Consider the following 14,900-nt stretch of genomic DNA (forward strand, 5'->3'; position numbering starts at 1 on the left):
TGATCCATTAAAAAACAATATATTAGACTTTTTTTTAATAGATTTTTTGTGGATCGCCCTATGATTTCTTGTAAGATAGCATTCCCAATGAAACATAAAGATATAGAAATATAGATAAGTTATAGTGCTTGGGAACGAGGTTATTCCGGGCGAAAGACCCTTGGAATTAAATTCGGAAAAATTAATTTTCGACCTCAGCAATGAAATTAAATAGCTTGGGTTACCTGTGGTTTCTTTCGATTAAAATTAATCTTATTTGCGATCGAAATTGCCATCGAGACATTGAACATAATTCAATTTTTCTCAATAAATTTGAGCTTTCAAATGTCAACATTTGAACATGTATTCAGAGAATCTACGCAAATTTGGGTCGTTAGTAACGATTGTGGGATTTTTGTCTTGATTGAGATTAACGATAACACCAACAAAAACATTTGGAATTAGATTTTAATATTCATTGATCGGATTAGACAGATTGGTTCTCAGTTTTGACTGATAACGGTTTAATTGATTAACGGTATCTGCAAAGAACGTAGAGGGAGGTAACGAGGTACTTAAGGTCATTAATGAGTCGGGCATGTTACGTGGCTTGAAGACCATAAATGCGGTGAAAAACAGGCAAAGTGTTATCATGATGAGGTTTATCACCAATACATAAAACAAAATCCAATGAAAACCAAGTACTACTTGAGAGAATCAGATAGGTTGCCAGGTCGCTACGACTTCCGCCATGTTGCACAAAACGATAATAAAAATCTAAGTGTAGTGTGTACTTCCTTATTTTACGGGGCTTTTTTCCTAGGTAATTTTACTTTAAAAATAGCTAGTGTTCAACAAAAATTACCACTTAATGGTTCACTGTTCAAACAACGCATTCAACCGACGCTGCAAGGTTCAAACTTTGAACTACCTTGCAGCCTCTGAATCGTTATATTGCTGGCTCTTAGTTTTAAGATTATCTTAATGAAATTCTTGTAAATATGCTTAACTTAAGTCTTTTCTTCGCCTTTAGACTCAATGAACTCGTCATACTCGTCGGGGACTTAAATGGATACGTAATGATAATTAAATAAGACATATATAAATAATTATTTTTATTTTACGTCTTGCACGGGAAGTCGTTGCCGAGTCTCCCTTACTAGAGGCTAATGTTTGAATATACGACACATTGACACTCACTACTCACAAGTATTTTCCAGCTGCACAGGTCCAGCAAAACAAAACCGACGCCACATGCAAAGAAAGTAAAACTAGTGTCGTTGGAGCTTGTTTTCTAAAACGCACATGACTGACAAACGTCACACAAAATGTTTCGAACTTCCACCACGTTCTTGAATATTGGTTTCTCTGATGTTGAAATATTGGTTTCCAGTCTAGTGACTCTCAAGTAGGTTTACGTCATATAATGTAGCTAGTATGGTCAGAGAGTATTCATATTCATGCCACTGAAAAAAGACCAAAGTCAAAAACGACTCCAACTCACTAATATCCCAATATTATATATAATATATATGTTTTTTCTTTCTTTTTTTTTTTTTTTTTTTGAGTTGCAACTTACGAAGACTAAGTGCCGAATTTATTTTCACAATATATTTTCCTTGATATCGATGTTATAAAAAAATACTGACGTCATAGAATTTGTCATGTGATTGGAATATACGGTGTATAATTGGACGGAACGTGCTGAACCTCCACAACACCATGAATAAGGACAAACATAAGGACAACATTTTTTCAAAGCTTAGACCGATTTACTTTAGATCTTTTATTTCAAATACAGTTGGCAGCAATTGAAGTCTTTTAGCATTTTCACCGCCAAAAATCAGCCAGTTCGAGATCGAGTTATACACGGAAGATTATACAAATGTCTTCGAGGTGGACCAATAGGTAAGATGGTCATGTTGGTAGTAGTTGTTATAATCGGTATTTATTAATTATTTATATTCCGAGCGCTTTTCGTATTTATAAGTGAACGGCCGAGTAGGTAAGGTCACAAAACAACATACGAACGGCTTCCACGTTTCCACAATTCTAATCCAATCACAATGTAGGGCAAAAATAGTGCAGAAAAATAATTCAGTCTGTACAACTTTTCCGTCGGTATTTTCCGGCATCAGTTTTTTTTCTGTTTTCATGAAAACTATTTTTAGAGACGAAAATTTTTTCATATATATATATATATATCGAGTACTAATTGGTAAATGTCTTTACATAAAATTAAAAAAGCAGTATGAATGGCTATCTAGAGAAAAATCAAGCGCCGGAGTTCTGGCAGTGCAAATGCAAGCTTGACAGGCTTTCACTGTATGTTTGCTACGATTCATTTTCATTGCTAATTCTTTTTGTTTTCTGTTTCAATTTCTCTGTGATAAACAATGCTTTAACTAAAGTTTTCTGCATGCAAAGAATATAGAGGTTCATAAAATATTAGTATTTTTGCCGTTTATTTTGCTTGGCGTTCAATCATCAAGTTAATATATTTGCGTGTCAAAAAGCAATGTTCTGAGGTCGACAATTCCTCTGATTCTAACGATGAAGTCAAAATTTTCCATCGTCCATACTCACTATTCAATAATTGATATTTTGTAATATTGAATCCTTGTCAGAATTGAGATTATGACGTCATTTCATGTGTCAAGACTATATGCATGGCATCCATGGACCAACTATTTTATAGAGAATATTGGCGTTTATTTATGATAAAGTGATATAATCCATCCATCCATGCATCTCTCATTCACCTTCCCATTAATTCACATATTTTTTTCAAGCGCACCTCGATATATTTCTAGGGTTTTCTTATCATTATTTTACAGCTCACTTCATTTGCAGTTGCATGCATGGTTTCATTTGCAGTTTTTGTCTCATTAATTCAGTATTCTAGATTCTAGAAAACACCATCTAATCGGATTTACCACACCAAGGAAAGTATGGTTTCCTGTGTATGTCGAATTCATATTGGAACGTGACTCGCGACTGAAAACCTTTCAAATAAATGTAGTAGTTGACGTCAACTAACACGATCCAACAAGCCTATGTGGTCTATCGTTTGATTCATTTCTTAGTGTAGTCTATATATGATTAATTAAGGTTGTCAGCTCGATGGAATACCTATGTAGATCCTGTTATCTTACAAACGGAGGGAGAACAGTCTTACTAATGAGCATTGTTATCACGGAACAGAAGGATAGACTGTAGTTGATGATGCATGGTGACTGATCATGATAAAGAATATGATGGTGATGATCATGATCATGATGGTGATGATGACGATGATAATGATCATGTTAATAATGATATTAATAATAATATCGTTATTTATCCTAATTTAAAATACCGATCAGCTGGCACGATAGAACAGCTGGTATGAACAGGTGATCAGCAATATAAAATCTAAAAAATCTATATAATGATCATGATGGTGATCACGATGATGACGATGATGACATGGATGGTAATGATGATGATGATGATAATGGTGATAATTATGATGATAATGGTGATGGCAGTGGATGATGATAATGGTGATGGCATGGATGAGGATGATGATGACGATGACATGGATGATGATGATGATGAATGGATGATAATGATGAATGGATGATGATGATGATAGTAATGATGGTGATGGTGATGATAATGACATGGATGAGGATGACATGGATTATGTGGATCGTCGAAAATCTGTCATCATCTTTGTTGTTTTTATCATGATAACCATGACAACGACGGTCATGATGATAACTTTCTTGATCTATTTAATATAATTATTACTATTTTATTATTTCATATTTGTGATAAAAATATTTTGGAAAAGCGGACGACGCGAACAAATAACGAACAACTGAGATACGATGTATGGAAAGTGGTTGAAAAGAACTGATCTCTTTTGCAATTTTAGTAAGGAAAAGAAAAAAAGCCAGGAACAAAAGAAAGAGAAAAAAGAAAGAGCAATAAGAAAAGAAAAGCCTAGAAAGGAACAATGAAAGAGAGAACGAAAAAAAGTTAATAGACGATCTAAAATATTGGTACGAGTGTCATGCATGACAGATAAAAACAACGAGGGAAAAAGTGCACGAATCCTAACCGCGTTAGTTATCGTTTCTATCATATTCCATTAATAGCCCTAGCTGCTGTATTGTTTTTGGGGAATTCCGCAATCGACCATACGACGTGAGCGAAACTGAATAATACGACGTCAACTCCTTCCATTTATGATCTTCCGGTTTTGCATGCGAAACCAGACAGGATATGATGATCGTGTTGATAGTGATGGTGATGCATATATGATGGTAGTGGTGAAGCTGATGACGACAGTGATTGTGATGATGATGATGATGATGATGATGATGCATTATGTTGATGTTTATTATGATCATGATGGCGGCGATGGTCATGATGATGATGATGATGGTAATCATTGGTGGTCAATGACGACGATGATGATGGTGACGATGATAGTCATGATGTTGTTAATGATGATCAGGATGATGATGCTGATAATGATTATGGTGATGATGATGATGGTAATGATAACGCTTCTGATGATAATGATCACAATGATGATGATGGTGGTGCATAATGATGATGATAATCATGATGGTAGTGAAGGTCACAATCTATTTGGGCTATAGTATTTGATAGTTGTCATGCCTTGCCCCTGAATGGATGGATGATGATGATAAATGAAAGTGGTTGATGCTACTACTGATGATGATGGTAACTATGATGATGATACACCGACTATAGTCAACACGATGACCACCAACAGTAAATATACAACATTGATGGGAAATATTTGTGATATTTTGTGGTTGCAGATGTCCTCTTATTGACAGTCATGCGTTTGACGGTAAAACTCTCTGACCCCTGTGGCTTCATAATACCAAATTAAGGCACATTCTAATTGAACTTGGGTAAACTATTACCTATAAAATTACGCAATTGGCTTTGATTATTAGACGATTTGTCTGCCATGTGGTATAAAAAAGTATGTAAGAGTTGGCACTGAGACTTGTAGTAAAAGGGTTTTCGAGTTAACCCGATGTAAGTGCTTGAAACAGAGGTTGCTGGCTATTTCAAGTTCAGTTCGGTAGGTTTTACACGAAAATACTCTCTGTAAATCAAACTTGTTTGTATAACACTAAAAACGTTTGTCGATATAGCCATAAAACTCTTTTATCTGTTTTATATACTGTTTATTCCGGCGTCAGTGATGAGTGGGCTTAGCTGCACGATAATGCAATCTTTTTCGGCAACTGAGTTTCGAGCCGTTCAGGTCCACACGTCACACTGATGTAACACAATATACGTTCAACAAGAGTCGTGCCAGTATTAGTTTCTAAACAACGCTTATCATGAATTAAACACTAGAACCTTCATTCATTTCCGTTCATTTCCGAAAGAACAGCTGACATAAGACTTTAATTGTAGCAACCGAAAGGCTTTATCCATTTGGTACATGATCATTCATGACTAGCACGTGGTATTTAGGTGGAACTCCGGTTATACCCAGAGATCTATGACCTTAGCGAATTGGTTTCACTTATTGAAATGGTAAAGGTGTGTCGCCGTACATAAAGCACGTTCGACTCACCGCTGCTATAAACTCTCCAAGCCTGGGAATGACCAGAGTTTGAGCGTTAAACGAAGCAAGCGAAAGAGAAGATAAGGCGTAGGCTTTCAGTCAAAACGGAATTCCCCATCAAACAGTCGATGGCAAATTCCTCTTCAGTTACAAGGTACTTTCACTTAGATGACGAAGAAAATCCGAGGTGAAAACCATAATTAGTCTGATGATATTTTTACTGCTCATTTACCTTCTGACAAGGCCATTCATTCCGCAGTGTTACGCCCAGATCGATCTCACAAACCCTTTGAAATCTTTCAACGCTTCATGCCTTTGATCCCCTCCATGTAGACACAACAGTCACAACCACACACAGATCGGATTAGACGCGACTCGGAAATAAAATAAAGAGTTGACATAGTTCAAGTTTATACGCCATGACTAAACATGAATATTCATGTTACGTATATAGCGCATTAAACGAAGCGTAAGATACTGTTCAGAGGAAACTTTTTAAATTATCAAATTACGAACGTGCTGTGCCAAGCGGAGAGATTTTTGAATGGGAATAAAAATAACATCTTATTACTAACTTAGCTCCCGAGAAGCTTGGTTTCGGTATTAAAGCGATAATAGAATGTTTGTTCGAGATTTTATGGGTCATAACATGCATTTGCCCTATGGGAAATAAATAGAGTATCTTAGTCAAAAGGATGTGCGTTGGTAGGAATATGGGAAACTGAAGATGGGGTGTTTCTAAATCCTTCCTCCCTTTGCCAAGAACGGCCAACGTCACGTCCTGATATAGTCAAATAAATAATACGAAAAAGCCGTAAGAAGAAACATTCTGGAGCAAATTTCATACAATACAATGGCACCGTGTTTTAGGTAAAGTGAAAAAAACTCATCATTTCGAATCCACTAGAATTTTCTACCGAACTTTTTTCTCTAAATGTCTGCGACCTCTTACACAAATTACGCACAAAAATTCCTTATCATTTATTTCCTGTTCAGAAAGCTGGGGGCAGTTCCATACGCAACGTACTTGAATAGTTGTTTCACTCTCGAGAGTAAAACAGAAAGTTTCGCTTGCGTTTTGAATTGAAAACTCTCTATGCTCGTTAATCATAAAACACGAATAGAACGAAAGTCTACGATTTCTAAATAGGATTTTTCTCCTTTCAGCATGGCGCATGTGATTGGTGGGTTCATATCACGTGAACAAAATCCTCGTCGTACGCGGAAATTGAGCAAGGAGAGCGAATGGCTCAAAATGGCGAACTTTCCGATGGCAGCTTCTCGCCATTCACGGTTTTTCTCCCGACTTCGAGACGGCCTACAAGATGCATTTACACACGCAGTGACTCCTAGATTACAGATCGATAAAAAGACTATCGAGAAAACATGGAAATTAATGGACAAAGTGGTAAAGTTGTGTCAAAACCAGCGCATGAATTTGAAGAACAGCCCACCGTATATTCTTGATATCCTTCCCGACACTTATCAGCATTTGAAGCTGATTATTTCCAAGTATGAAGAGCGAATGCACATTCTAAACGACATTGAGTACTTTAGGATATATATCGAAAATCTCATGAAACAGTCGAAACATGCCATTAAATTATTCAAAGATGGAAAGGATAAAATGTTTGATGAGAGCTCGGTGGAGCGACGAAGTCTTACCAAACTGAGTCTTGTTTTCAGTCACATGTTGACAGAACTTAAGGCTTTATTTCCTTCGGGCACCTACATTAGTGATGGTTTTAGAGTTACGAAAGCTGATGCTGCAGACTTTTGGAAAAAGAATTTCGGTACTAGGTAAGGAAGTGTGAATATTGTACGAGTTTATTCTATTGCATCCAGCTCACTTGATTCACTCAGGCGAAGTCAGCAAACACCTTATAATATTTATCCTAACTTTAGTTAGCAATTATTCGTAAAGTATTACTAAAAGGCGTTCCCGGGCTTTAACATCACTATATTAGACAATAAACTGGTAAATTGAAACCAATTTTATCGCGTGAATAAAGAAGCCTTTTTCTTTTAAAGTTCAAAGAAGAATATTGAGACAAATTCAGTCCAAGTGTTGACAATTACTTCCACCGCAGACGGTGGAACATTAATTTTGCCCATTTATTGGCAAGACTTATGGTATTTAGTCTGATTGCGGACATAAATCAAATTTAGAAACTCTGAATATTTAGATTTTTTTTAGACGCGATTATTTAAAGATGGGTGAAGATTTGGGTGAAGATTTCGGGTTAGAAAGAGTGGATTTTAATCGAATGAAAGATCATTTACATCATATTACTGAACACGAATGATGATATTTCGCTTTTTATCGAGAGCCGGTTTGTATTCAAGATTAAGCCTACTCTTTCAGCTGTTGACTAATTTTTGGTTTAGTTTCGGGCGCCCTATCAGCGAATAAGAGAACAATCTATCGACCTTTATACAAACATTGCACGGTCATTGGGCCCTATATATAGTTATTTGTTGACATTGGGTATGCTATTGGGATATTAGATTTTTGACCATGAAAATATAATTGGAAAAGGTGGAATTAATGCTGGTGTATGAACGGTTGCAATATGTTTGGGTGTGTCAAGCAGGACTTGGAAAAAATAAAACTTGTTATACTTGTTCATGCCTGTTAATAAGAACAAACAAATAATAATAATGATAATAATAATAATGATAATAATAATAATGATAATAATAATAATGATAATAATAATAATGATAATAATAATAATAATAATAGCGATAATGATAATAATAATAATAATGATAATAATAATGATAATAATAATAATAATGATAATAATAATGATAATATAATTACTAATAATAAATTTACTATTATTTTCTAGTTCTTATTCAAAAATAACTAATTATTACACTAGTATGAACTTTTATGATTATTGTATGGTGCAGCATTATAAATATCACTATCAGCCTATTTACTTATTATTATTATTATTATTATTATTATTATTATTATATTTTTATAAGACATAACCATGTTATACTTGAGTAAAAAGGAAGAAGGAAAGAAAGAAATGAATCGCCAGAGGATCACAAACTTCATTAGCTGTTTCGCTGTCATACAGCATTAGCAGTGAGCTAAAGCCAAAGATGAAATAACTACACTACTTCTGAGATTTGCATTTTTCCTTCCTTCCTTCCTTCTATTCTACATACTGTTATGACAGCAAAGAACCAAGATGCTGTTTTTTAGTGAAAACACAATTAGTGAGACTAGGTTGAAACAAAAAAAATTCACATACTTATTATGAACACATGCAAATTAGAAGTGGACACACCTTTAAGCTTCTCATATTTCTTTTTGTTTTTGTACAATTAGAACGGTAATTGCACAACTACATTTCAAAGAGAAAATATGGGAGGTGGAAATTTCCTTACATTTTTTCACTGGAAAAGCATATACCCTGTTTTATTACTGGGAGTTGATAATGGAAAAATAGATCAATCTATGTAGTTATGTTGTTTTCCTTTAAATAAAGTTAATGTCATTATTATTATGATATAGTATGTTTGCAGTAGTTTAGTTTACATTGAGGACCCTTGAACCATGAACAATTAGACTCGTTTTTTTTTTTCACATTTTTAAAATGCATACCATAAATCATTCCATAAAATTTTATTTTGATTACTTGGCATATTTGAATTCAGTGCTTCATTTTCGAAGGTTTAAAACAATAGAAAATTCAGGAAATAATAACCCGAAAAAACTTGAAGTGTTCATGGTTCAAGTGCCCTTGCTGTAATATTTATTACTTGGTGATGTAAATTCTGTAAAAGAAACAATTTTGACAAACATTTAATTATGAATTCTCATGACAGTAGAATACTACTTTAAATTCTTTTATCGAACATAAAGTTTTTATTCAGCTTTTAAAATTAGTATTTTACTGTCATAGACATTCTGATATTATTATTATTTTTATTTAAACATATTGACTCTCTGTGTTCTCTCCAAGAGCTAAGCTCATCATGTGAGATTACACACTATTATTTAGTACGGTAGTATTTAGTATGGAAGTATTGAATAATTCTAAATCATCCTTCCTGTTATAAAATAATGGTCTTTGTCTTTTGTTTGAAGAAATTTATTTTTTTAACACGATTTCCTGTTGTTCTATAGAACTATCATTACGTGGAAGCTGTTCAGACAAACCCTACATAATGAGCATCCTATTGGATCTGGTTTGGAAGCCATTGCGCTCAAGTCTACCATTGACCTCACTTGTAACGACCACATCTCCATATTCGAATTTGATGTTTTTTCAAGACTATTCCAGCCGTGGTCTCACTTGCTTCAAAACTGGAATCTCTTAGCTGTTACACATCCGGGATACTGTGCATTTATGACTTACGATGAGGTGAAAGCACGGCTCTCTGAACACATGAATAGAGCTGGAAGGTAATTTGACAACATTACCGACATTATTAGTAAATCGTGTAATCCCAGAAATCATCCATACCCACCCCAAAGAGGAATTTAGAATTTCCGAAGAGTAGGGGTTTCAGAGAAAGAACAAAAATTACAGAGTTTGTATGGAAGAAAATTGGTAATTTCCGGGGGTAGGGGGTGTCTTAAAAAAATTCCTATGTGAGGGGGCATGAATAATTTTTGCACCTGCATTAACTTGATCTCCTGTTATTAAAATTATTTATTACTGAGGAAGTATTAGCAATGCATTGAGGAGGAAGCAGTATGGGTATTTTTTTGTGAATAAAACTACAATTCCCTAATTAATGGAGTACCTGTGCTCTGGTATAAGATTGAAATGTAAAGTATAGTTTAATAAATGAACAGGAGTGTTTTTTCAGGTTCAAATAATTTAAATTATTAGATTAAATAAGATTTCAAAATCTTTTTAAAAGGGTATCCATTATCAGATATAAAGATCCATGCACGTGATGGATATGAAGGACCTGATAGGTCTAAATATCATTAATTATTCATGAATGTTTGAATAAAATTTAAAATGATAATAATAATTTTTTTTGTCCAGTTTGTGCATTTTATTGACTTTTTATTTTTTTTATTTTTACAATATTTTTATTACAACATTTATAATTCTTACTTGAAAACAATACAAAACAATTTCAAAGACAACGAAAGAAAAGAGAGAAAAAAATTTATAAATTATTATTATTGTTATCATTGTGATTATGATTATTATTATCATTATTGTTATTATTATTATTATTATTATTGTTATTCTCAGTCTCTTTTCATCTTGATTCTAACATTTTTTCTTTTGACAACAGTTACATTTTTCGCTTAAGCTGCACCAGGCTTGGTCAGTGGGCAATTGGTTATGTCACACCTGAGCATACTATTCTACAGACAATCCCACAGAACAGATCACTTTGTCAGGCACTCATAGATGGAGCAAGAGAAGGATAGTAAGTATCATCTGTTACATTAATGGACTACTTCGTCGATACAGTGGCCATCTTCCCAGAGGGCAAAATAAAACTAATTGCGCTGTCCATCTTTTTCAGCTACCTGTATCCAGATGGTTATGACCAAAATCCAGATCTACAGCAATATTTGGTCACGCCCCCTGATGAACACATTAAAGTCACTGAGGAACAGTATGAGTTATACTGTGAAATGGGATCCACTTTCCAGCTCTGTAAGATCTGTGCTGAGAACGACAAGGATGTGCGTATTGAACCATGCGGTCATCTTATGTGTCATAACTGTCTAGAACAGTGGCAAGAGAAAGGTGGCGAGGGATGTCCATTTTGTAGGTCTGAGATTAAAGACATTCATAATATTGTCGTTGATCCTTTCCGTGATGAGCAAGAGGACAGAGGAAGAAGAGCAGCATTAGATAACCATGAAGAATCATCAGAGTTATATGATGAAGATATATTGGAAGTGAGTGCAAATGAGTATATAGGTTCCTCCCAAAATTACCTTGAATGCAAGGCCAACATGAAAATACTATGGAAATGTCATAAATTGTATTCAGAAAAAAATTGAAATCTTTTGTATTTTTATGTCAGTGGGGTTTAAAGTAATGACTAGTCAGTAACCTGTTATAATATGATTATTGTATAGTTCCAGAAATTATCAATACCCCCTCCCCCCCAGAAATTCCCATTTATTTCTACCATACAAACTCTATTATTTTTGTTTTTTCTCTGACCCCACCCTTCGGAAATTCAAAATTTCTCTGAGCGGTGGATATGGATAATTTTTGGAACTACACATTGGTGTAAAAATTAGTTTTAGCTTGGTCATACCTCATTTCTGGTTCAATGTCACTGGTCAAAATGTCGGGCAAGGAAAAGAATTGACCAGATAAGTTCCAATTCTGGCCAGACGTTGTCCGAAGATTGGCTGTTATTTTCAGCAAGGAATACGCCAGACAAATCACATTGCACAGGAATTTACTCTCCATCCAATCAAATACCCGGAACACGGCATAAACACAGCGCGGACATGGTCAAGTCAAGATCAGGGCACTTTTAGACCAATCATATTGCGTGTGAAAAAAATCAGCCAAGTAAAATTCTAGAAAGTATCACGGTCACAGCGCTTCACGCTTATGGCACTGAGCTTTTCATAGTCATACAAAAACTGTACTATGGGCACACAACTTGATTATTGTATCCATGTGTTGCACAAGAATATACCTGTTAATAGAAAGTCAATAATAATATGCATAACTCAAGAAATGTTTTGTATTGTCCATTAGTATCCACCCACAAGCTGGCCATCAGACACACAAAGACGCTCCCCACCACAAGGGAACACATTAAGTAACCAACAAGATAGCGACAGCTGCCCTCCTCCTTTACCTCAGAGACGAAATCAAATGTCACATATGAATACTCCTACTTCTCCTACACTAATTGTTACAAAATCATCACCATTTGGCTCACCAAGAAACACCCCAGGAACGTCACCTCGCAGCACACCAAGGAATTCTCCAAGGGTTTCTCCGCGCAGTTCTCCATTTGCCTCTCCGAATGTTTCTCCACAGTGCTCCCCAAACACATCGCCGCAAGGCTCACCCTGTCCATCTCCGTCAGTCTTCCGAAAAGGTCCGCCTCCTCCGCCGCCTCCTGACTCAGATTCAGAAAGTCCACCTCCTGCTATACCAGAAAGAAAGTACAAACAGAAAGTGGAGAAAAGGATAAATCTAGAAAGGGCACCTGAAACTCCAGGTATAGGGTATGCAGATGTTTCAAGTGCGAAGGCTGCAACACCCAAGTCAAATATCAACAAGAACACCCCTAAAATCAATTATGCTATATTATCATACCCACCACAAGACGACGACAAACCATGTATTAAAGAAAGACAGGAGCATGCTACTAAAGGAAAAGAAAATACTTCAGAAACAAATATTCCAGAAAAGAGTGATAATGACAGTTCCTACGATGTGCCTCTACCAGTCATGAAACAAAAACACACAAAAAAGAAGGATGATCTGTCTGATCAAAATGGCTTCAATTGTTTGTTTGGAAAGGAGGAAGATCCTTTTGCAGATGACCCTTTCAAGGGTACAGAATGGCCATCTCTGCAAACGAATAACGAGGAGAAGAGTGATGACCTCTTAGTCAGTAATCCAACTGGATTCTCAAAACCCAGGGACTCGCGTAAAAACCGTGCTGGCTTTGCCAAAGCTCACTCTACAGAGGATGTACTGGATAATGACCATGCAGCAAAGGACACCAAACTAAGCAATTCCTCATCAGAAATAAGCAACAATAATGAAAAACGTTGTGATAGAAACAATAGCCTGCGACATACACTTGTCTCTAGAAATAGCTGGTCCGGTCCTGCCCATAGTTACAGTAACCCCGCATATTTGGGCACATTTGATCCTTCGCAACTCGAAGGACTAGACGGTGAACGAGAGGACTTATTGGCAAATGCCAGTGCTGATGATAAAATGCAGTTTTACGAAGAGGACTTTCAAATATTAGAAGCGCAAGGTTATCCAAGGGAAGCTATCAAGAGAGCTCTTATTGTAGCTGACAACAATTTTGCAATGGCAAGGAAAATCCTAAGAGAATTTTTTCATACCAAATAGATAGAGAATTCCAACATGATTTGTACATTATCTTAATGCAATATTTAGAGAAAAGAAAACTCATTACTTCCACTTCTATAATAATTCGGTTAAATCAGAGCAAATTTCTTCCTACTTTCTATTTTATCAAAATTAAATGCAAAAATAGTTTGACTCATAGGTTTGTTGAGAATAGTAAAGACGAACTTAGTGATCAAGACAGAGTTTACTTGTATTAAAGTCTAGTTATTCGCAGAATAAATCTACCATTTCGTTCTAGAAAGGGTTCACAGTTTCAGTGTTTTACCATATGTATTTGTTGTACTCCATTTAGACAAAGGCTCATGAATATGAAAGATATTGAAACCTCCGTTGAATTTGATGTAAATTGAGCTACAAGCATAAATAAATAAATTTAGTAGATAACGATATATTTTATAAGAATGACCTTTAGATTTGTTTTACTGTAATTTTCGTTTGCACAAATTCTAGTGTTTTGAACTGTCCATCAGAATGATTATTCAGTTGTAGTCTGGTTACCTTTGATTGGCAGCACCAACAACCAAATAATGCTGAAAGACAGCGATCTAGCACCCAGAGACTGTGTTTCTTCTGGCCTGCGGCCATGAACGAGGGCTCTGGTTTAATCCATTTTGTTGGCGCATGCACAATTTTCCAGAGGTGAAAAATATTCGGTTAACTATGAAAATCAATGAAATCATGCTTTCAGACCAAGTATTGTGTTTACTTCTGATCAAAATAAAAATTAGAAGTGTTTTGAGGGACATTAGTGACATTTTACAGAAGCAACTGATTTCTATTCTTAAATTTTTTCACAAGTCTTTGAATGCATGCCCTCATAAAGTGGAAATCCAAGAAATCCTGGTCTCAAAAAATAGATTATGCGAGAGACCTCGTCGTTGGGTACGAAATTGGAAACAGTTAAAACAGAATTTACATGAATTTAAAATTCTCAATATTTACTTGTATTGGGATTCTCTTTTCTGCGAGGTAATTCTGAGCTGACAATACAGCTTCACATTAACAGTTCTCTATGGATCAAACTCTGGATCAATCTCGATACAAGTAATAGTGGTATCGCCTTTCTACCTGTTATTGTCCTGAGCTACTATAGTTTTTAGGGGGGATGGGCCAGGAGACTTGTTACCCTGAATTCCAAAGCATCTCTCGCTCTAGTGCTTCTTGGTCATAGTTTTTGCCTCGTGACAACTAATCCTATGGCCAAGAGGTTCCAGAGTGATACA

General features: G+C 35.5%; 1 protein-coding gene across 4 annotated transcripts; it reads left to right on the forward strand.

The window, feature by feature from the left end:
* Positions 1–1,703: 1,703 nt before the first annotated feature.
* On the forward strand, positions 1,704–14,066 carry LOC116301578 (uncharacterized). 4 transcript variants are annotated; one of them, XM_031710656.2, is made up of 6 exons: positions 1,704–1,887; positions 6,755–7,387; positions 9,738–10,016; positions 10,871–11,008; positions 11,108–11,489; positions 12,313–14,066. In XM_031710656.2, the coding sequence occupies exons 1-6, from the start codon at positions 1,865–1,867 to the stop codon at positions 13,654–13,656; spliced, it is 2,799 nt and encodes a 932-aa protein (XP_031566516.2). In that variant the 5' UTR covers positions 1,704–1,864; the 3' UTR covers positions 13,657–14,066. The 4 variants fall into 4 exon arrangements, with proteins under 4 accessions (XP_031566516.2, XP_031566514.2, XP_031566515.2 ...); XM_031710654.2 differs by lacking the exon at positions 1,704–1,887 and adding an exon at positions 5,540–5,774; XM_031710655.2 differs by lacking the exon at positions 1,704–1,887 and adding an exon at positions 5,540–5,741.
* The last annotated feature ends 834 nt before the right edge of the window (positions 14,067–14,900 follow it).

The sequence above is a fragment of the Actinia tenebrosa genome, unplaced genomic scaffold, assembly GCF_029948245.1.
Source record: "Actinia tenebrosa isolate PJP-AT-01 unplaced genomic scaffold, QUT_ActTen_1.0 PGA_scaffold0__85_contigs__length_37466705, whole genome shotgun sequence".
NCBI lineage: Eukaryota > Metazoa > Cnidaria > Anthozoa > Actiniaria > Actiniidae > Actinia > Actinia tenebrosa.

Bases quoted from the DNA above. Each gene is read 5' to 3' on its own strand.
- LOC116301578 (XM_031710654.2), top strand. From the start codon at position 5,716: ATGGCAAATTCCTCTTCAGTTACAAGGTACTTTCACTTAGATGACGAA. The intron at 5,775-6,754 runs GTGAAAACCATA...TTCTCCTTTCAG, and splicing joins GATGACGAAGAAAATCCGAG to CATGGCGCATGTGATTGGTG. The intron at 11,490-12,312 runs GTGAGTGCAAAT...ATTGTCCATTAG, and splicing joins ATGATGAAGATATATTGGAA to TATCCACCCACAAGCTGGCC.